General features: G+C 39.4%; 1 protein-coding gene across 1 annotated transcript; it reads left to right on the top strand.

The window, feature by feature from the left end:
- The first annotated feature begins 14,106 nt into the window (after positions 1-14,106).
- On the top strand, positions 14,107-15,183 carry LOC134644631 (platelet-activating factor receptor-like). Its single transcript, XM_063497719.1, has one exon. It carries the CDS (start codon positions 14,107-14,109, stop codon positions 15,181-15,183), a length of 1,077 nt encoding a protein of 358 aa, XP_063353789.1.
- The last annotated feature ends 9,027 nt before the right edge of the window (positions 15,184-24,210 follow it).

The raw sequence follows: 24,210 nt of genomic DNA, 5'->3' as shown, positions 1-24,210 counted from the left end.
GGTTTTCCTTTTCTGTTGCCGGAGGACCCACCCCTCGGGATGACTCTGCCCGGCCTGACCGCAAAGAGAACGCCCTTCCCGGCGTCAAGGTCCCGCCTCTCTCTCTCCCACAGAACATACGCAAGCCAGGCCGGTGAGGAGGAATGAATCCGAGCTGGATCCTGCAAAAATGCAGGCTACTGCTTGTCTCTGAGCAAACGTATCATAAAAACCAGTTGTCTGTGAACGCTGCATGAACTATTGTTTTATGCCATTTATACCATTTGCAGTAGAAGTGACAGAAAAGTCACAGGCTCAGCAGCACCTGTAGCATCCCACAACACTTTCAAAGATCATATCTATATCATTAGGATCCCCCCAAGAAAATACTGATTACCACAAAAATATTTGGGCTATAATATCGATGAAATGTCCAAACACTATAAGCTTGTTGGGCTCTATTAAATGTCTCTAAATATGTATGGACTAACTATTATACAAAACCAGTCAAGACCACAGTCTTCCCTTACGGGAATAATTAGTATGAGTTCACCTCTCTATTCCCTCTCTTTCAGCTCTCAAAATGTGGTTGTTTAATACGTTGGTGCCACTTGAATGAATACTATAGCATTGTTGTTTGTTGTGCTTTCTTTTTTCCCCATGTGTAACTGTTTGCCAATAGTAATGACTTGTCACAGCCGTCTAGACAAATACACATAAACTAGTCCTGGTTTTCCCCAGAAAGTTTTGGAACAGAGGTGTATTGTTCGCTCTGTTTCTGCAGCACGGCCATGAATTCTCCACTGGGTGTTTATTATCATTTAGTTGCATGACACTGGAAGTCTGCAAGATGATAAAATATGAATAAAATGTGATAGGCAGCCAGCCAATTAGGTGACGTCCTGCCCACACAAACACTCATCCACATTAAGGAGATTGTTTTTGTGTTCCTTAAACAGTTTTGCATAATTCCCAAGAAGCGTAGCTTTATTTGACGGCACGTGACAACACTATTAAAACAAAACCCCCTTCTTTCGTTGGTTGTGCTGTTTCCCACTCGTTTAACATACCTTTGTCTCAGAAGTCATTCTAGTCATGTAACTTGACACAGTGGGCTAAGAGAGGTATAAATAATGTTTTCACTCACGGCTGGTGGGGAAAGATACCAGAGATACCAAGGAATCAAAGAGAAATTAAATCCTTTCAGATGATGCTGAAATCCAGAGGCATAACTGGGCATGCCTGAATGCCACTGCATGAGAAGGCAACCACAGGTGTACCTGAATATGCATGAGCGCCTATGCATTTTTTATACACTTGATAGGTGTTTGCATATATATATATATATATACTTGTCTTCTTCAAAGACAAATAACACAGTATGATAAAAACCAGAAAGGGTTGGGACCTGTAGGATATGGTTTTATTTCTGACTTTCAAGAGCTACTGCTCTGCTGTGCGCATTAAAATAACCATTGATCTTTAAAAAAATCCATCAAGGCAATAGAAACTGAGATGACATGTAAGTAAATGGAAAACGGCTTGTTTTATAAGCACGAGTATCGGTCATGTTTCATCCATCTTGAGAGGGTTGGCTCATGCACAGACAAGCTTCTGTCATTTTGGGAATTTGCCTTAATATATCAAGTGATATAAATGTGAATGCATTGCACAGACTGCGATCTAATGCATAAGGACAGGGTTACAGGGGAATGTAATCTCCTACACCGCATGACTCTAGCACGCAGACACAAGCTGATTCAGGAAGAGCAGGTTTCTAGCCAACATCCTTCCTAAACACAAACACCCTTCAACAGCCAGAAACTTTTTTGTTCCAGCAAGAAGTTGTGGGTGAACAGCAAAATTTGAAATCGAGTCAAGTAAAGAAAACAAAAAACAAAAGTAAAAGGTTCCCAAGCAGACGCCGGCATTATTTTGCTGTTTGTGATTCCCATGTTAGGCATTTTATCTTAACTAGACTAGCTTGCAGCGGTTGCAACAGCAGATAATCTCTGATAATCCCATGTAGCACACTAAAAATTACAAGCAACCAGTAGCAAGGAGTGTGAGGGTTAGGCCAATAGTCAACCCATGATATGCATTTGACTACAAAACAAGCACGAAAGAAATTAAATGAGAGCAAAGTGGAATCTCCTGCCTAAGCAAATATGGCTTATGGTGGAGCTTTCCTGCTTTATATCCTTTTTATAGTGAGGATAAGGATTAATGTGCTTAATTCACTGTCCTCTCAGGGTGGGTTATGGCCAGTATAAACAGATGTAACCCTGATGGATCAAAATGTGGGGCAGCTTGTCATGTAGAAAAACACTTATCGACTGCCATCAAGCAACCGTTGTGTTTGAAGGGGCCATATTCAAGACGGCATTCCCTTATTGTAATAATAATAATAATAATAATGATAATAATAAAAATAATAATAATAATGTGTGGCTTGCAGTTGCTTAAACAGTCTTTTCCACTTAAAGCAATAAGAGTTAACATCTAACGGCTCTTATTAAGTTCCGATATTTGAAGTCTTAATTTGGAAATACTCAGAATGTCTCATGGGAGAGGAGCGAGAGGGCAAGCGCTCCAAATCCTTTGATACTTAAAAAAAGTCATGTCCTACTGTCAGGTCTTATATCATCTGGAAGTACAGATGCCTCAGCCTGTCTCGTTCACCCTCCCATGGCCCTCTCTTTCTCACTGCAGGGGGACATTCCTCAATCCTCAGCCTCTGGCATGCAGTAAATCTGCCTGAGAGAGACCTACTCTCTCAAGCCTGCCAAAAACAATCTGCTAGGAAAGACATGCGGCTATTTATCAAAACCCAACCTCATGTTTGCCTTTTGTTCTCCTGACAAGCGCACAGAGCCATCGGGAATAAAATATCTTGTGTAAAATAGAAGTCTTTCTTGTCTGCCAGAGGAGAACCACCTCAAGGTCGAGCTGTGGTGACGGAGCCACTGTGAAAAAGGTGTTAATGGGACAAGAGGAGCCTCACACAGGCTGCGCCCTCCTTTATTTAAAACCGACTTTTGAGCGCATAGATCTTACAGGTGGAAAGTAGCCGTAGCTGGCAGCGTTCCTAAAATTTGTCTTTGCACACCTGGATCTTGGGATGAAGGATTCCTTAGACTGACCTGTGCAGTAGTGCAGAACATCAGGGGTCACCTGCATGACTCTGTGTTGGACTCTTTTTGATTTTTCCTGGCTGTTTAAAGGCCGTGCAGAGAACACTATATGAGAAAAGGAATCAGGGCCTGCAGGTAACGGACAGTGTAAAGTCTAAGAAATAATTTGTGAACTTTTGTAGGACATGGGGATGAACCATGCCACACCCAACATTTACCTCCTAAGCTAGTGTGCACATGCAATGTGTACAGTATATGCATGAATTAGGAAACACAAAAGTCAAATACAGTAAAAACAAAGAAAGGCAACACAGAACAGTGCACACACTGCTGTGTACTGAAGTGCCATAAAGCAAGAGGCAGCAGGATATTCATGACAGTTTGAGTTTAAAATGATCCAAAACGGGGTTCCAGGTTCATTTGTGTAAGTAAGAAATTCCACATGTCGACGCTCCGAACAGAAATTACGATTTCCATAATGGCAACCATAGATGCTGTACACGTTACTGGGATTTATACAAAAATCTTTATGAGGAAGCTCACTGCACACCTGGAGAGCCAAATTGTGCAAACATTTGTATTAGATTTTGATGCTACCGAATATAATAAAATGACCAAAACTAAACACTGTCGTTGTGTGACCTTACTGACTTATTGTCCATAATTCTAATTGCCCATCTTTATAAGGGGCCCAATTTTTGCAGATGCTGCTTCCGACCAAGAAATAAAACAATAACTGAGAAGAAATGCAGTTAGCACCATCGTCTCACAGCAAGAAGCTTGGGGGCTAGTTCAAAGACATCCACATTTCAGCAATATTTGGTTCTAAATTGGCAACAGGTGTGAATGCTAATGTGGATGGCTGTCTCTCTGTTAGCTCTGTGAAAGCCTGGCGACCTGTTCAGGGTGTACTCTGCCTCTCACCCTATAACAGCTGGGATCCAACTTAACCACAACCCTAAATTGGATGGATAGATGGATGGATGGAGAAATCATATTATCATCTAGTTCGCCTTTGCAACCTTACTCACCTTTTCGACTTGTTTCTCTAATCTTAGATGGGAATCTAAAATAATAAACGGATACTAAACCTCTGAATCCTGTTCCATCCATTGTCCATTAATCTTCAGATTTACTGGCTTAGTTTGAGAACTGAGCTCTGGAAGAAAAACAAACTGACACCATTTTCTTATTGTTGAGCATGTTTTCAAACCATGCGCTGCCATGGACTGTAAATGATGGAGACATCTTTTATGTATTTTACTGGACTTCATTGTCCCAGTGCACTGTTACTGACAATAGTGCACTGTGACTGTGGAGTCGATCTCTGCAGGACAAAGCCTTCAATATCACATTCACATAAATGCAACTCAGAGCTGCCACTTAACCCAGCCTGCATCATGTGTTTGGACTCTGGGAAGAAATCAGAGGACCCATAGCAAACCAACACAGGCAAGGGGACAAGATGAAACTCAACATACTGAAAGGACCTCACTGGCTATTGTTTAAAATATATTGAAGAACATCACTTATCCGGGACCACACTTTGAACCAAACCACATCTCATATAAGCTGCTCTCCGTTTCATGACCGAGACAAATCTCAGTGACTTACTGTGGAATCTTTTTGAATCCACACCCAAACCATGAGCAACAAGTTGCATGTGAAAAGATTTTTACAGTTTATACCCTGCAATGGCACAGCATGTCTGGCAGTCATGAAGGGCACAACCACCAAAAAGCTCTGCTGTCTTGTTCTACTGCCAAGCCATAATTACAGCAATAAGGTTGGAGAGGCTCGTTAACCTTAATCTAGGAATTATACTGTGGCACCAGGGAAAGGAGGACGTGTTGTGTTGTGTGCTTGTACATAGGACCTGGAATTAGACATTTACCACAGAGGGGGGCTGGTGCTGCTTTGAACTACACCGAGTGAGAGTTGTGGTTCATGCAGTTCACAGTGCCGTATAGATCCTGCTTGAAACGCTTACCTACTGTGCACTGTTTGAAATGGAGGGAAAGTCCTTTTGTTAGTCTCTACCTCCATCGTGTGGTTTAAATGTAGCATTGCTCACTTATCTTATATACAATGTTTTGTTCATTAGGCCCCACTGACCTATGAATATCTCAAGGATAAAAATGGCAGCTAGCTGAAGGGAAGAACAAGTGTTGTTTCTATACATAATAGACAACTTAGCAAAAAACAATTTTAGCAGCCAGTCACAAAGACATGAATTGTTACCATTTCTTTTGTTGAATATATGCACCAACAAGGTGATTCCCACAGAGATATTAGCTGAAAACTTTCAGCAGGCAGTCCTTGGAAAATTGGAGAAAACTAGACAAGTGGAGAACAAAAACAAAGAAGAAGAAGAAGAAGAAGAAGAAGAAGAAGGAGCATATCTAAAACAAAGCAATTTACAGCAGCTGAATTAGAGCGTGGGCCTCAACATTATCGAAGCAGTGTGGGATCATCATCTCATCTTAACAGAGAAAAGAACAAAAGGCCTCATTTCTCCAGGTCCAAGAGTTCCTTTCTATGAGGCCTCAGTGCTTTACAATACCAGATGATGTGATGGAGAAATTAGGTTGTGTCCCTTTTCACTCATTCTTAACTTTTTGTTTTCACTTTCTCTAACTGATTTGTTTAGGCACTAAAACTACGGTAATAGTTTTAGAAAAAAATATGTTTTTTAGGGTTCAATTTTGACAATAATTATAATAAATAGTTCAGGAAGCATATTTTATGGCACAAACTTCAATAACAGACATAAGCATTACATCATTAGTACTATTCTAAGTGTTGTTAACCACACTTTAATTGATCATCATCAAAAAAATTAGCTATTTTGCAAAGGTTAACTGACTATCATTTGACCATTTATTACTTGTAGTTGCTCTAAAGCTAAGGATTAAAGGCATGGATGGAGAGGTTGGTGCTGAAAATTGAGAAGTTTATCTTTTGTGCTTTCCAACTTTTAACATGATTCTGACATGATTCAGCATAATTATCAGTTTGCATGGCAATTTGAATATTCTAATGAAATACACACAAGGAAAACTAATTTTGGCTTCTCCCTTCTTCACAACAAATAGGCATTTTTGAGTTGGCACCAAAACTTTGATTTTGCTCATACACAATAAAATATGTGACATATAATTTCATGTGTCATATCAGCATATCTCAGTCAAATGTTTACATACAGAAGAAGATTAAACAACAGAAGCAGTTCCCTCACGTATTATATGACATCGAGAGGTTATTATGACAGGCCAATTTACTGCTAATTCTATGAACCGCCAAAAAGTTAGTAAAATGTTGCAGCAAAGTAGGCGTTTCTCTTCATGTTATTCTCAGGTGCATGAAATTATGTAGGTGAATGTTCCGTATCTTACAGGTCTTTCCTAAGAAGACTGAAGCGACACCTCCTCCGTCTAGACCTGAGAGAGCACTCCCACTCACACAATCAGACACATAAATGTCCTCTCTGTTAGAGAAGTCATGCTGTTGCTGAACTGAAGCTGTGAATTCATTCAAAGTGCTATTACATACAGAAGACGATTAAACTACAGAAGGAGCAGTTGGGTACGTTTATGGTAACTCTGTCATTAGTGTTTTTTTAATATGACAAAGAGAGGATATTAAGACAGGCAGATAAGATCAAGCGTATTGTAAGGTGTGAAGCTGATGTAGTGGCTGCGGTGTCTTACACTTAAATGATTATTAGAGTGATTATTTGGTGTCAGGACTGACATTATGTGAGGACAACTCCTCCCCCACCACCACCACAAAAAAAAAAAAAAAAAAATCAACAAACGTTTTATGTGAAATTAACAACACTAAATAAAATTACCAAAGCAAAAATTATGAAACGTGTTACTCGGTAAGTTAGTAGGGCCAGCATGTCTGCATGTGCACTGATGTGGTGAGTAAAATGTTAAGACTTTATGGTTTAATCAAATGATATGATGTTTATGTTTATGCTGTGCTTCCTTTATCAGCTTCTTAACGTGATATTTTTATGACATGCACCAAACACTGACTAACATCTAAAAAAGCAATCAATTATATTTGATATTATCAGTAGTTGAAACCAAAATTTGCTTCCTTAGAACTGTTTGTGGTACAATTGCTGATCTAATCAAAGCCATTCATTGCCTGCTCAAGATATGTTGCAAATATGTTGCAAACCTCTTGCAAACTGCAGCAGCCTATTTGGTCATCGCTTGTTCAGAAGAGACCATTAAACAGGTTCAAACATGTCTTAGCTGTAACAGTCAGGTCAGCACTGAAATATATAAACAGATCTGTGTAAGACAGACACACGTTTCTACAAACCTTGAAGGACATGAAAGAAAAATATATGGCACATACCTAGAAAAAAATGTCATTAGTTAAATCTTTTCACACAGGTTGATTTCACAAACTGGGATTGTTTAGCAGCACTAATGCATCAGTTAAATAAACATCTTCTCAAAACTCATTTACTATAAGACTTAGATTTCTTTATTGTAAGTGGGAGGTATGTTTGTTTACCATAGTGTAGTAGTTAACGCATTCGCCCCAACAAGGAGAAGACTGTGTAACTGCACAGGCAGGTTCTGCTCAAGTGTCTGTAGGTGTTTAGAGTTTGCACCAACATTCGGTAGCAGGTTGTTTAAAGCAGGTTATAGTCTAAGAACCGCAGGTCGCCTAAACCACTTGCATACTTTTTAGTTCAATTGTTTTAATGAATTCAGGTCAAGTGATAAATATCAGTATCAGTACCTACACAACTTTGGTTTCAACTTTTCAACTTCTCTTTTGCAACCATTTTATCTTCAGTAGGAACCTTAACAGTCACAAAGCCCACCCCAGTCAGTCTCTCTTGGTCTGTAACTGACTGTGACTTCTTTTTTGTATTTGCTTCTGAGAATTAGATTAGAAAATTGGTAATAGGAAGGCTATGGCAGACACCAGAGTCCTAGTACGCCTTTTATACAGAAAAACACTAAACACAAAAAAATACTACAAAAATACAACGAGATCGAAAGACCAGTGACGGACATTTTAGATCAACTGTTAAACTGACATGCAGTTGTTCGCACTAAAGGAAAACACCACCATCATCTCATGCGGCTACCACATCGCCGCTAGCTGCAAGGCTGGAGCTGAACAACAACAAATTCTCTCCCTGATCACAGGACTGTGTTTAGACTTCGTCCCCATCTCCAACACCTGGTCTGCTATCTTCCAAGGCCAATGTTTAGACGGCGGGTCCAGCTCAGCGCCCTCTGATGGCTGCAGATGCGGATAGCTGTGTCTACATAGGCCTACTTCTCGCCCCTTACCCACCCCTGTTGCTTGTCATGTGCTTCATGGTGTTGTAATGTGATCATTTCTGTGCTCTCCTCAGAGTCCAGCATGAGTAGAGGTCTCTATTTTTCCCTCCTCCACTTGCCCATTGTACTGTACTTTCTGTGTTTTTCCATAATACTACCAGTATTTCACCAGAGGGTAACCTTTGTCTGACAAATAAAGGTTTTCTGAACATACTAAACAACAAAATCCACTCTGGATACTAACAGAAACTAAACTGAATTAAAAACAAAAAGTCAAAATGAAATAAAAATAAAAAATAATTAGAAAATACAAAATTAAACAGTGGTGAGCTACCATAGTTTGAATTACCCAAAAAAAGTTAGTGCTGGTTCTAATAGAAAAGTGTCAGATTGTTGTGTATCAGCTGATTGCTCATGCATCAGAGCTGGACCACAAAGCAATGGAAGAAGGTGGCCTGGTCTGAGGAGCCCATGTGGATGTTTCTTTGACATGCACCACCTACCTAAACATTGCTGCACACCATGCACACCTTTCACAGAAACAGTATTCCCTGATGGCCGTGGCCTCTTCCAGCAGGATTAAGCGCCCTGCCACAAAACAAAAATGGTTCAGCAGTGGTTTGAGAGGCACAACAACAAGTTTGAAGTATTGGCTTGGCTTCAAAATTAACCAGATCTCAATCCAGTCAAGCATCTTGTGAGTTCTCCAGGTCAAAGAAGTCAGATCCATGGAGGCCCCACCTTACAACTTACAGGACTTCAAAGATCTGTTACTGTCTTGGTGCCAGATACACACATCTGGGGGTCTAGTGGAGTCCATGCCTCCATGGTTCATGGCTTTTTTAAAAGCAAAAGGGGGAGGAACACAACATTAGGCAGGTGTCATAATGTTATGCATAATCAGTGTATAGATTAATACATCTGAAATTAATTAAATGGCTCAAAAGGTGTTAAAAATGGCACAATATTTGACTGGTAAATACAGTTGTACAAACAAAAACTGATAGACAACTTAGTCCTTGGAATAGGAACAATTTTATTAAACCTATTGTAGTCATTTACTGTTGTTTTATTTATTACTTTTATTTATTTTACCTGCCTTCAATGGAAGGACAACAAAAAGAAGTTATTCTCAAAGGCTTTTTCCTCCATTGTACACTACCTTTAACATCTGCATCAAAACTCTGCTCATCTGTCATAGGACACTGTACTGATGGTAATGTATTTTGTTTCCCACAGACAAAGATGACACAATCAGTTACTATGACAACAATGAGTAGTGCGGAGCCCACAAGCATTAATTCCACTGAGAGCCTAGGGAGATTGCCCAATTCTTGCCATTGCAATAGACGTCACCACTGCAATAAGAAAACCAAGTAACTGTTGCACTCCTGTAGGTTTATGTTTAGGGAGTGAGAACGTGTTGCCTATGTATATGATGCAGAAAGGATGGCACAGTGACACATGGCCTGCACCTACTCTGGTTCCCGTTTTATTTTAGGGTGATTAAAATCATCGGTAGCACATTTTGCTGCATTTTTAGAAAATTAAATTCAACTTAAATCTGTGAATAGTGGCAGTGATTTTTCATACACAGACTAACAATTATAACCCCCAAATTTTATGTCTCATGTCAGCATGTCCCAGTCTGTCTCCTTTTCAGGACTCGTTTTCCTGGGTAAGCAGCTCATTTCTTTACTTGGTAACATCATTTTTTGAGGTGGTGTTTTGAAAAAAATTCTATGAATCTCCAAAAAGTTAGTAAAATGTTGCAGCAAAGCAGGTGTTTCTCTACATGTTATTCTCAGGTGCATGAAATTGTGTAGGTGAAATTTGCGTGTCTTGGACCATTCAGGTTTTTCCTAAGAAGACTGAAGCGACACCTCCTCTGTCTAGACCTGAGAGAGCACTCCCACTCACACAGTCAGACACATAATGTCCTCTCTGTCAGAGAAGTCGTGCTGCTGCTGAACTGAAGCTGTGAATTCATTCAAAGTGTTATTACATACAGAAGACGATTAAACAACAGAAGGAGCAGTCGGGTAAGTGTACGGTGTACAGTAACTCTGTCATTTGTTTTTTTAATATGACAAATAGAGGGTATTAAGAGAGGCAGATAAGATTAAGTCTAATGTAAAGTGTGAAGCTGTATGTAGTGGCTGCAGTGTCTTACACTCACTAATAATAATTAGAATGATTACTTAGTGTCAGGACTGATATTAGACGAGGACAACTCCCCCCACCCCCTTCAAAAATATTTTTAAAATAAATAAATAAAATCAACAAATCCTTTATTTCAAATTAACAAAACGAAATTACCAAAGCAAAATTACCAAAGCAAGTAACAAAACATGTTACTCAGTAGGTTAGTAGAGTGAAATGTGATGTGGTGAGTGAAATGCTGACAATTTATGGTTTAAGGGAAATTGATAAAGGGTTCCTTTATCAATTTCTTAGTATGATATTTGTATAAAATTAATATTTTGGGGAAGGTAATGTCTTCCTCATAATGTTAAACTGAATTTTAACTCCAAATTATTATTATTAATTATAGCATAACATGCATCATTAACAGGATTAGTATATTTTGACTAACCTGTAATAAAGCGATTACATTTGAAATTATCAGTAGTTGAAATCAAAACTGTAAAATCTCTAACTTGGTTTCTTAGAACTCTTTGTGGTGTAGCTGCTGATCTAATTAAAACCATTCATTGCGTGCTCAAAACTGGAAACATGTTGCACACCTCTTGCAAACTGCAGCAGGCTGTTTGGTCATTGCTCGTTCAAAAAAGTCCATTTGCACCAACATTCGGTAGCAGGTTGTTTATAGCAGCTTATAGTCTAAGAACCACATGCTGGTTAAACCACTTTCATACTTTTGTAGTTCAATCTTTTTGATGAATTCAGGTCATGTGCTAAAGATCAGTATCAGTACTTAACCAACTTTAGTTTCAATAACGTCTCTTACGTAACCATTTTGTCTTCAGTGGGAACCTTTACAGTCACAAAGCCCACCCCAGTCAGTCTCTTTTGGTCTGTAACTCACTGTGACTTCTTTTTACTACCCTTATGTTGTATAGTGCTACAGTAAGATGCAGACTCATGTGTCCTCTTATCAGAAGCATTTTCCTCTGAGAATTAGATTAGAAAATAGGTAATAGGAAGGCTATGGCAGACACCAGTTCTTATATGCCTTTCATACAGAATATTGAAATGTTTGTTTGAAGACAGTTTCTGTTAACACAATAGAACTACAGTTCTGCGAAACACAGTCGCAAATTGTGATTTGTAATTACTTTATTGTATTGCCTGCTTTTACTAAGACCTTTGTAACACCCCTTTCAATCCTTGGAATAGAGATTTGAATGTTTACCTGTGTGCTGGGCCAATAGCTAAGGTTCGACTGCAAGAGCAAAGTGGATGACTAATGAAACGCTCAGAGAACTTGGTTTGATAAACTTGTATTCAGAAATCAATAATCACATATACATATATATATATATATAAAATAGCATTATAGAGGGGAAGTTGTATTTACCTCTCCAGCACTTATTGAACACTTTTAAGGGCATTTCTTATCACTGCTATGCAGATGATATTCAGTTATATATCTCCTTTAAGCCTCAAGATGTTTCCAAGAGAAACATTGCTAAGCCGAGTCCCACTGTATTGTGCTCCGAATTAGAAATTGTCATTCATGCATTTGTTTCATCTCGTCTGGATTATTGTTATTCTTTGTTTACTTGTTTATGTAATGCCTCTTTGGAGCATCTGCAAGTTGTTCAGAATGCTGCTGCAAAGCTTCTGACCAAGTCCTCCAAGTACTCCCATGTCACACCCCTGCTGCACTGAGGGTGTGTTTTTGGACAGCTGTTTTAAATTCGACAAACAAGTGTCTTCTGTTGTCAAATCTTGCTTTTATCAATTGCATCTTATTTGCAAGGCCAGACATTATGTCCCGCACAGGGACCTGGAAAAACTTCTCCACGCCTTTGTGACATCTAGGTTGGGTTACTGCAACTCCCTTTATTTTGGTCTTAACTCTACTTTTCTCCATAGACTGCAAATTGTTCAGAATGTGGCGGCTCGTCTCCTTACTGGTACCGGGTGGCGTGTCTCTATTACCCCTGTCCTTGCCGACCTGCATTGGCTTCCCGTTAAGTACCGTATTCAATTAAAAATCCTGCCACTCACCTTTAGAACTATTAACAATAAAGCGCCAAGTTACCTCATTGAACTACTTAGATTATACACCCCTGCTAGAGTACTAAGATCATCTTCCCAGTCACTTTTGGTACAGCCAAGATCCTGGCTGAAGACTAGAGGTGACCGCGTGTTTGCCTTGGCTGCACCCGATCTGTGGAATAACCTCCCCATTGCTATCCATGAGTCTGATTCCATTCAATCCTTCAAATCGCAGTTAAAAACCTGTTTATTTAGCCTCGCCTTTTCTACCAGTTTATGCTTGTTTGTTAAGTTAGTTCTATTCTTAACTATTTTTTAAATTTTTCATGACTCTTTTATCTTTTACACATATTGTTCTATTATGCTTTTATATGTATTTCTTTTGTTTCTTTGTTTTTAATGCCGTTGACCTGCTAGCATGTTTGGTACTTTGCCATGGCCTTCATCTTTCTCTATTACTTACTTCTTACTCTCTTGTATGTTAAGCACTATTATACCACTGGTTTTTAAATGCTCTATATAAATAAAGTTTGTTGTTGTTGTTGTTGCTGATTCAGCTGCACTGGCTCCCTATTAAATTCAGAATCCACTTTAAGGTGTTGACCTTAACATTCAGGGCTCTGCATGGACAAGCACCAACATATATCAGTGAATCTTTACATCCATACATTTCCAGCAGGTCCCTGAGGTCATCTGATCAGGGCTTGCTGGTTGTCCAACACATGAGGCCGAAAACAAAAGGTGACAGAGCTTTGTAACTGTCTTTGTGGAACTCTCTCGCTTTGAGCCTGAGATCTGTGGACTCAGTGGTCGCTTTTAAAAAACAGCTAAAAACGAATCTTTTAAAACTTGCTTTTGGTTGATTTTTATCTTTGTTTCAGCTTCTGTGAAGCACTTTGTGATTTTTATCTGGAAAGGTGCTATATAAAAATATAAAATTTTACTTTACTTTTACTTACATGAAAGAAAAATGGGGCTCAAACCACTTAAAAAATAATAAACAAAACACACCCTGTGGGAATTTGACTCAGTCTCTTCCGTGTCAGCCCACACCCTTAAGTGTGAGTCCAGCAATAAGGGTTCTCTTTGCAGGATGTGCAAAGGAGCAATGAGGTGCAATTCTGTTCTACCACTTAAGTAGAATTTGTACAGTTCAACGCTCGTCCAAAGAATTTAACTTTCTTCGCAGAACAATCATATCAAGGACTCCTGGAGGGGTAGCTCGCCATCTTTGGACTGGATCATCAATGAACCGTACACCCTGAACTGTATAATACAGTCAGAGTAACATTCAAAAATATACATTTAGTCATTCATACATATATTCTTTCCCTTTCTTCCTTCTTTCTTTCTTTTGCCTCCTACACTACCTTTGTCATCTGCATCAAAACTCTGAGTAAAACTCTGTCATAGGACATTGTACTGATGATAATATATTTTGTCTCCCACAGACAAAGATGACTCAATCAGTTACTATGACAACAATGAGTAGTGTGGAGTCCACAATCATTAATCCGTTCCTGGACTCTGAGTTTCGTTATGTGCTCATCCCGGTTTTCTACATCATCTTCTTCATCCTGGGCTTCATCTCTAACCTCTACGTGCTGTTTGTCCTGTGCTGCCTTCATCAAGCCAAGGCCATTAAAGAAATTCACATCTACATGACAAACTTGACCATCACTGATCTTCTGTTTGTGTGTGCTCTTCCCTTTTGGATTGACTACTATATTCGTGAGGGAGACTGGGTTTATGGAGATGTCATGTGCCGGGTGACAGGCACCTTCTTTTTCATCAACACCTACGGCACCATCCTCTTCCTTGCAGCCATCAGCATCAACAGATACTGGGCGGTGACTCGGCCTCTGGACGCAGCCTCGTCAGACCACAGACTTCGTGGAGTCATTGTTTGTATTTGTATCTGGGTGTTTGTTCTGGCAATGTCTGTTCCTTTTCTGGTGAGTCCAGGGACCAACGTGCACTCTAAAAACAACACCAACATATGTCGCTGTTTTGAGGGATACCAGGGTGGAACTATTGACAAGAAGAAAAAAGTGGCTGTTACTCATTTTCTAATAATTGGATTGTTTTTTGTTGTCTTTATACTCATTGTGATATGCAATATCCTGATTGCTCAAAGTTTAATTTCTAAAAATTCTCCTCAGTCGGAAATTCAGTCTTCAGGAACACAGTGTAAGAAGCCCATATTTAAACGGCCGACAGGGGTAAAACGGAGGGCTCTCCAGATGTTGCTGGCAGTGGTGGGAGTGTTTGTTCTGTGTTTCCTGCCACACCACATAGTTCAAGGCCCCTGGGTTCTGGCAGTGCTGGAGATCAAAGACGGCTTCGGCCACGTGAAGTACAGCGAGGCCACTCGTCAGTTGCTGAGCGACGCTCATCAGATCACCCTGGTTCTTATGGGCCTCAACTGCATTTTGGATCCTGTAGTTTATTATTTTGCCACAGGGAAGTTTAGAGGACTCATCAAGGGCCACACTGCAAAATTAATCCCATGCACTAAAACTCGGAGCTACCATTTAAACCAGCCTGCATCACCTGTTTGAACTCGAGGAGGAAATCAGAGGCCTCATAGGAAACCCACAAAGGCAGGGGGAGAGGATCAAACTCATCACTCTGAAAGGAGCTCAGAGGTTATTTTATAAAGTATTTTCAAAAATCTCACTTATCCTGCATTTTTAACCAAACCACATCTCAGATAAGATTCTCTCCATTTTATGACTGTGGAATAATTCTGAATCCTCAATTACGTTATTAAAGAGGACATGAAACACTACATTTGAAGGTTAATTAGCACAGTGGAGCCCTATTGTAAAAACAACAACAACAAAAAACTGTAATTGAGGTAATATGTCTGTGAAGCTGGATTTAGGAAGTAATTGTTTTAGGTTAAAGTTTCTAGAGCAAGTCTATGGTTTGGTTGGTTTCTGCTGATATACTTACATTAGGTTATGTTAGCTAACTAGTGACAGAACCAATAACTCAGAGGAAAACAAAGAGACTAAAATCAAAAAGCAGTCTAAGGGAATCACATTTGTTTTTGTCCCTGGCTGCAGTAGTGAGTTTGATGATAATAAACCAAGGAGGTACTGTCTACTTTCACTCTGTCAATTTAGCAGTAAGTGGGTTTTCATTGTTAGCTAGCCGTTAGCTGTTAGGCTAGTTTGTAGACCACATTATAAATGAGTACAGTGTGAAGGAGAGCCTGTTATAGTAAGGTGCACTAGTGGTTCACTGGACCAACAAGGTATATTCAGAAACTATTTGATTTTTCCTCGTCAGGTTGGGTGTACCGAACGGTGCAATCAGCTAGAAGCGCAGATGTGCGCTAGATGCAATAAGCACTATTTTATGCAATAAAATGGTCTTTTTCTCAATTACATCCAAACAGTTTACAACATAACAGGTTAGTATATTTGCGTCATTCCACAAACATAACTAAGTTTCCTCTGTCCTGTTCTCATCTGCAACCAACCAAACCAGTGATGTCATGTTGTTTACTGGTGCTAAATGGCGCTAAATATGTTTTAAAGCTCTTCTTAAGTCCATCGTCGTAGACAGAGTTACATCTGGGACAGTTGTTTACAGTAGTGCCCCATGGTGTAAATTTGCCTTTATATATGTAGTGTTTCATATCCACAATAAAGGTTGGAGAGGCTTGTTAACCTTAATCTAGGAATTATACTTTGGAACCAGAGAGAGGAGGATTCATTGTGTTGTGTGCTTGTAGGACGTGGAATTAAACATTTACCACAGAGGTGGGCTGGTGCTGCTTAAAACTACAGTAAATGAGAGCGGTGGTTCACGCAGTTCACAGAGAGCTGTGTGGAGCCTGCTTGAAAGACTCCCCTTCTGTGCTTTTATTAGTCTGTACCTCCATCATGTGGTTTAAATGCAGTATTGCTCACTTCTCCAAGTGGCTATAAAGAAAGCACTGTGATCTTCAAACTGTACTAACATCCTGTAAAGATGTGGGATCATTCTGAGTGTCAACCTTTTAAAGTTTTTAATGCCCTAGAAGAAAAACTATTCCTGCAGATTACTTAAAGAGTATTCAAGGTATACTGAAGAATAAATGTGGTATTGTAAAACATTAATGTTGTTACAATTATAATTATTTATACTGTATTTTCATGCATGTTTGCACATGCTTTAATAAATCTCTGCCCCAGTGTTCATCTTTTTCTTCAAAATATAAGGAAATGAGGGGTAGCTCAAGACTTTTGCACAACGCTGTACCTATTGACCTATACCTATACCTCTAACTGACCTGTACCTATAACTGGTTTTAATATAAATACAAGAGAGTTGTGATTTATGACACATCATCTTGTGGAAGTTAATCTCTGTTTTTGTTATCTTGTGACATTATTACAGCATTCTCTTAGATATGATGGATTGTTTAATGGAAGTTGATTCACTGAAGATAAATTGTTAAACAATATGCAAAACCCAATTTGTATGCACTGAAAACTCTTTTTCTGTCATTCTTCTTTATCATTTTCTTTCCTCTCACCTACCTCACATTTTTTTACTCTTATTTCCTCATCAGTGAGGATCTTATTGTTATGGTAACCCACTGGTCAAACCTTTTTTTTAATGAATGGACCTCTTTTTTCTCACCTTTTCACATTTGCAGGGTTCCCTCTGAAATTTATATGCGTTTTTGTAAATAAAAACATGAAATCAAATTTGATCAGAGGATCTCTGCCTTTATTAATTCCTTGCATTCTGATTGAATGCCTACAATGGTAGCACATGATGATAACTGCGGGCCAGTTAAGTAAGTATAGCAATATTAAACATGATGATGTCAACTGTGGTGGCAGTAGCAATACAAAGATACTCTGTTACAGATGTGCCACTCTGCCACACATGCCTGTGTACATCTTTGATGTGTTTTATTAGGAGCAATGAAAGAGTTAACCCAATAATGTTACATCACAGCCATTATGCAAAAGTACTGTTTAAAAGGTTGGGGAAACCTGCAGTCAACTGAGACTCAAGAAGTCATTTGAATGAGTGACAAAACATTTCTCCCACTGAAAATGCTACGTCCAGATGAAAGGAATCAACTTTGTTGGGGTTTATTAAATGAACTATCTATAGACTGTGGGTTTAAAACAGGGAGCTTTCTTAATTCTTACCACTGCAATTTTTTTATGTTTAAACTGACAAACATCCAGTGGTCAATGGTGGTCAGTGGTAACTTTATTGTCCCCAATGGGAAACTGATTTGCAGTGTGTCCACACATCAAGTAACACATACATTAAAAAAAAGAAAAAGAACATCCCAGGTTTTATCAGTAGCACCAACAAATGTGCAATGTGGAGTAGTGATGGCAACAATGCTAATGGTTTAGTGTTATTAGTGTTTAGTGTTATCCTCAAAAAGACCCAGCAGAGGATGTACTTCCTGAGACAACTGGGGAAGTACAGTCTTCCACAGGAGCTGCTGATCCAGTTCTACACTGCAGTCATTGAGTCTGTCCTGTGCTCCTCCATCACAGTCTGGTATGGTGCAGCCACTAAACAGGACAGGAGCAGACTGCAGCGGACTGTACGGGCAGCAGAAAGGATCATCGGCGCCCCCCCTGCCCTCCATCCAGGATCTGTACCTCTCAAGAACCAGGAAACGGGCAGGGAAAATCATCACAGACCCCTCACACCCTGGACACAGACTTTTTGATCTGCTGCCCTCTGGCAGACGGTACAGAAGCCTGCAGACCAGGACCACCCGACACAGGAACAGTTTCTCTCCCCTCGCCATCTCCCTTCTAAATAGTTGACCTGTCACACTGCTCCCACTGCGAGACTGCAACTGCACCTTATGTACATTCTGTAGTATTCATTCCACCTCATTTCATTTCTGTATTTTATGTATATAAGTTTAGATGAGTTATTTATAGTTAGTTTACACAGCTTTGTGTATGTATGTGTATGCATGTGTAATGTATATATAGACACGTGTGTGTGTGTGTGTGTGTGTGTGTTTTACATTGCTGTGCTTGAGAGCCACCATCTACCGGAACCAAATTCCTTGTATTTGTCTGCACATATACTTGGCCAATAAACACGATTCTGATTCTGATTCTGATGAAGCCTGATAATAGCAGCAGGTATAAAAGACACTCTATGTCTCTTGGTCTCCATTGAAGGTCACTTTATACCAATGACGTAAAGATGATGGTTTCAACAAAACATGACAGAGGTTGCCTTCCTCAGCCCCAACTTCTTATAAAAGTCCACAAGCTGGACCTGAGACCTCCCTGAAATCTGATCAGCCACTTTAAACAGGTTCCCATATCTGCTCTTATTGGTCAAAGTCAAATTACCATACCAAGCAATGATAGAAAACACTAAATATTGGGTGTTTCTTTTAGATGTGTGATTTTGCATGGTTTAGTAACATTGATGTTTTTTTTTTGGGTAACATTTTAATCGATGATCTTGTTTGTGTTTTGCAGCAGTTGTTGTGCTGCCTCTGCTGTCCTTTTTTTGTTATTTTGGTTGTTTTGTAATTTTGTTTTGGTTAGTCCGCCTTGTAAGGGTGGACTAAGCTTCCTTCATTTGTTTGTGCCACTTACCTTTATAAACCCAGGTTTCAGGTTATGCATAGCGCTTATTCCCAGCTGTGCTGAGACCCGAATTGTTTGCAGTGCGTGCCCACAGGTAAACTGATAGCAGTGTCTCTAAACTGGGTGTGACGGTTTGCAGTGTAGTGTTATTTGCTCGCACCTTTGGTTTGATAGATCTCATGTGCAGCTGAAATATTAGTAGGATGTGTTGTGAATGAATGGGAAAATGTATGTTTAATTGATGGAATAAATAAATTATAAATGTATTTCTTTCACATTTTATTCGACACCTTAGTGCTCAGTTACATTTATAAAAATGGGTCATCATTTCAGATGAAACATTATAAACTCTCATTCTCGTGAAAAACTACAGATGTTGTTGGACCTTTTTCAATGTAACAGCAAAATGTTACTCAAAGGACAGAGCCTTATCAAGAACAACCCCCCAATACTTAGAACTATCCACCAGTTCAATGGCTGCACCATTTACTACTGTTAGTGCAGGATGGGGGGATGGCTAAAAGCTAAAAGGTGTGGCTGAATAGTATTGAAAGTGGAAGAAAAGTCAATAAATAGGAGCCGAGCATGGGCTTTGGCATCATCGAGATGGCAATATAGGAAATTTAAGTGACCACAGCATCATCAACACCCCTACAAGGCCTGTATGCAAACTGTAGTGGAACATTAAGCTTTTCTACCTGCTGGAGAATCTCCTTCCTGATGAGTTCATTAATGTTTTCGGATGACTCCGTCACTACAGGCAAAGCAGCCCTGCAGGGCTAAAGAGATGTCGTTATCATACCTTTGTGGGGTGTTTCCTCGCCTTCTCTCTCCATAGCACAGTCTTATAAACAGGCAGGAGATGCACCGTGTTTTGGTCAGAGGATCTGAGGGCGGGGCCTGCCACAGATGTATATGCACCTTTAATGGAACCATAACAAAGATCCAGAGTTTTATTGAAGCGTGTAGGAGAGTTCACATATTTATAGAAAGTGCCGAATGTTTTCTTCAAATTACAGTAATTAAAGTCCAACAGAATAATATTAGGGGCCTCGGGGCAGAGAGATTGGAGCGAGTACACGAGGTTGTCAGTTGCAATCTTCGAATTTGCTTTCGGATGGATGTAAGTAACGGTGATGTTGATTTGTAGGATTTCCCTCAGCAGGTGACGGCCTGATAGACACAGAGAGAAGCTCAATGTCTGGCAGACACACCTGTTCACGGTAAAGTTTTTACACCATGTCTGATTAATGAACTGCAACAAGAAATCCAAGCGACTGTTGCACTCCTTCTGGTTTGTGCTATGTGATGCAGAAAGGATGGCACAGCGACATAGGACCTGCGTCTACTCTGGTCCCGTTTTATTTTAGGATAATTAACCCCCAAATTCTATGTTTCATATCAGCATGTCCCAGTCATTGTCCTTTTTAGGAACAGTTTTCCTGTGTAAGCAGTTCTTTCATGTCTTTGCTGTAGTTTTTGGTGTTTCATGTTATTATCAGGTGCATGAAATCGTGGAGGTGAACTTTACGTATTTTGGACCATTCGGGGCTTTCCTAAGAAGACTGAAGCGACACCTCCTCCGTCTTGCCCTGACAGAACACTCCCACTCACACAGTCAGACACATAAATTCCCTCTCTGTCAGAGAAGTCACTCTGTTGCTGAACTGAAGCTGTAAATTCTCTCAAAGTGTTTTTACATACAGAAGGAGATTAAACAACAGAAGAAGCAGATGGCAAGTGTACAGAAACTCTGTCATTTGTTTTTTTTATATTACACAGAGGCTATATTATGACAGCATATCATGCAACATTAACTAACTATTGATAAAGCAATTAATTACAGTTGATAAGGTTAGTAGTTGAAACCAAAATTGTAATATCTCTAATAAAGTTAGATAGCTCAGGACTTTTGCACATGGTTGTACCTATTGACCTATAACTCTAACTGATCTGTACCTATAACTGGTTTTTTATATAAATACAAGAAATTTGACATTTATGACACATCATCTTGTGGAAGTTGTCGTCTCTGAAATTTATATGAGTTTTTGTAAATAAAAACATGAAATTAAATTTGATCAGATGAGCTCTGCCTACACACAAACTTAACACTACATTGTTCAGTTTGTGTGTAGGAGTTTTGTCTTTGGGATGAACCAGTTTTGTCTGAGTGTGTGGCTGGGTCTGAAGTACACCCAGCAACACACTCTCACCATAACAGCCACTTCATAAATGCATGGCACAGCATAGAAGAGCCACCTTGATGGGACAAGACTCAACTGTCCATCTGCATCTAAAGGACAAAGGTCAGGTCACTCTTTCGAGGATGCCAATGTTCACATTTTGGACAGAGAAGACAGATGGTTTGAGCGAGGAGTGAAAGAAACCATCTACGTCCACTGTGAACGACCATCTTTGAACAGAGGGCCGTGGCTTACGACACCAACTGTCTGCCATCTATAATCCAGTTTTGAGATCCCTTCCCAGACGCCTTAACGCCCACGAACGTCCTGGGCCATTTGACCTTGGGAAATCACATGATAGGGTGGGGCTAGGTTTCACAATGGGTTCACCCGAAACCTCGGCTGATTGTGACCTACACCCATTTTCACACCTTGGCTCGTGTGATTAGGTAGAAGATCAATAGTGGGTCCATAACCCTCTTCAGGGACACTCCCATAGGGCTTAAATCTGGGGCTCTCCACCATTTGACCCTAGAGCTGAAGAAGCTTCTTGGATGAGAGGTGAAACGTCTTCAAGCAACTTAAAGGCGTCCAGAGGCTTTTCTTTCCAAGCGCTTTAGACTACAGCGGGATGGTGGCACAGGGTGAATTTGTGTATTTTGCTATATCATTTTTATATTTTGTAAACATTAAATGAAGGAAAAGAAACAAAAACTGTCCCACAAAATGCCTGTGGACATCTTTGATGTGTTATATTAGGAGTGATGAAAATATGCTAATGAAATCAAACAAAACATCAATCGGGTCTTTATTTTAAACTAGCTGATTAACTGTCATCATTCTGACCAATACCTCCAATTATGACTCACTGATGAGACAGAAACTTGTTAAATTAGATGCCTGGCAGCTTGTAAATTAATCACAGACATTAATGAAATGCATGAGACAGAAGATAAAAAAAAAAAACAGAAGAAAAACCTTCCCAGAAACTTAAAGCGACTCTGGTTTTAATTTGGGGCAAATTAAAGATGTTCTTGTGACCTGCTTTATCCTGGAAGTAAGTAGTAAGAGACTTAGTAAGAGACAGTATATCCTCAGCTTCTTAATGTAAAACTAATGGAGTCAGGGCCAGTACAGAGTGCTTGTTAGTTTTAGTCCCCTTGTTTTCCACTGAGTTATCGATTCTGTTACTTGTTAGCAAACATTAAATTCTAAAAAGTCCATTAACCTTAACCAACAAACTAAACCAGTGACATCACCTTCACTTGGTGATGTGATGTTCTGTACTAGCAGAAGATGGCGCTAAACATGTTCTAAAAAGGTTAATTTTAAGCACTTATTTCTTAAATCCGGCCTCACAGACAGTGTTACATCTATATCTATGTAAAATGTGGCAACTCTAAGATTGGTTGGAGTGGCTCAGCATGGGGGAAAGAATCACAATATGTTTGTTATATTGCATAAGTATATAAAGAAAACACTTGAGATGCTTACCATTTGTTCCAGAAGAGAGTTTTATATAAACAAGAGCATTTTTTTTCTTTTTCCCCCTATTACATCATAACAACTTCCTGTGATTATTTCCATGTTGGCTTGAAACAAAATATCAACACTTTCCCTCTCTAAAACGTAAAACAAGACACGGTGAACTGGCTTGATTTCACGATTTGACGTGATATTAGGTTGGATAAAGCACAGTCATTGAGGCTACATCAGTAACTTTGCCATTTTTGCATTCTTATTCCCTCAATTTAGGCCCAAATTGATTTGATGTTTGAAGGCACACAGTGTTGGGAAATAAAAACTTCCCTCAAATGTGTTAAACTTAAAGTAATGAGTCTATTTTTAAGATGTAAGGAGTAGAAAATACAGATATTTGTGGTAAAATGTAGGGAGTAAATATAAAAAAATTGTTAGAAAAATAAATACTCAGGTACAATATTGATACCTGAAAATTCTACATAAACACTGTAACAAAGTATTTGGAGTTTGATACTTCCAACTCTGAGCACAATAAAGGGTGTCCGTGGAGAGCTGTACACAGTAGAGCTTGAGTGTGCACCACAATACACAAACACATTACGAAACAATCGCAATTACTAGTGTGTAACATTTTTTGCCCTTGAACAGCAAAGTCACGCTGCGAATGTGAGAACTACTAGATTCTCTTTTCTAAAGAAAGTGATGAAAGAAACCATGCCAAATAAAGAAGAGGGCTGCATATTTCTCAAACACTACCAAATAAAGACATGCAGACCTGCAGATTCATAGGGTTTGGAGTGGAACAACTACTGTTAGTAAACATTAGTAAACATTTGGTGAATTCAGGCTGTGTCTTCTTCTTCCACTCAATATTTCATTGTTTCACTAGCATCAAAACGACTAGACAGTTCTGGTCGTGCTGTGGTATTCACACACAACACTGCTGAAGGACATCTTGTGTCCATCTCTGGGGATGCCAGTGATTTTGAGATAGATGAAAGCAACTGCAAAACCCTCTTTTCAAAATTATGTTTCAACCACATTTTGTGACCCAAACTAATTAAAAAATGGTAGTAGCTATTTAGTAAAGGTTAATTGGCTCAGTTTATCTAACATTTTCAAGATAAAATGGATGGATGAAGATGGAGGAATCTAGTGTGTGTTAAAAATAAGGAACAAAATCTACTGTATCTGTCGCGATTCTGGTATCTCGCTTCTAAATCTTCCTTGTATTGCGCCCCTCGGGTCTTTCCTAAGAAGAGTGAAACGACACCTCCTCCGCTCTGCCCTGAGAGAACACTCACACTCACACGCTCACAAGACGCAC

This window comes from Pelmatolapia mariae, linkage group LG16_19 (genome assembly GCF_036321145.2).
Source record: "Pelmatolapia mariae isolate MD_Pm_ZW linkage group LG16_19, Pm_UMD_F_2, whole genome shotgun sequence".
In the NCBI taxonomy this organism is placed as follows: Eukaryota; Metazoa; Chordata; class Actinopteri; order Cichliformes; family Cichlidae; genus Pelmatolapia; species Pelmatolapia mariae.
The sequence above is the reverse complement of the archived record's forward strand: the minus strand, read 5'-3'. Positions and strand labels throughout refer to the sequence as shown.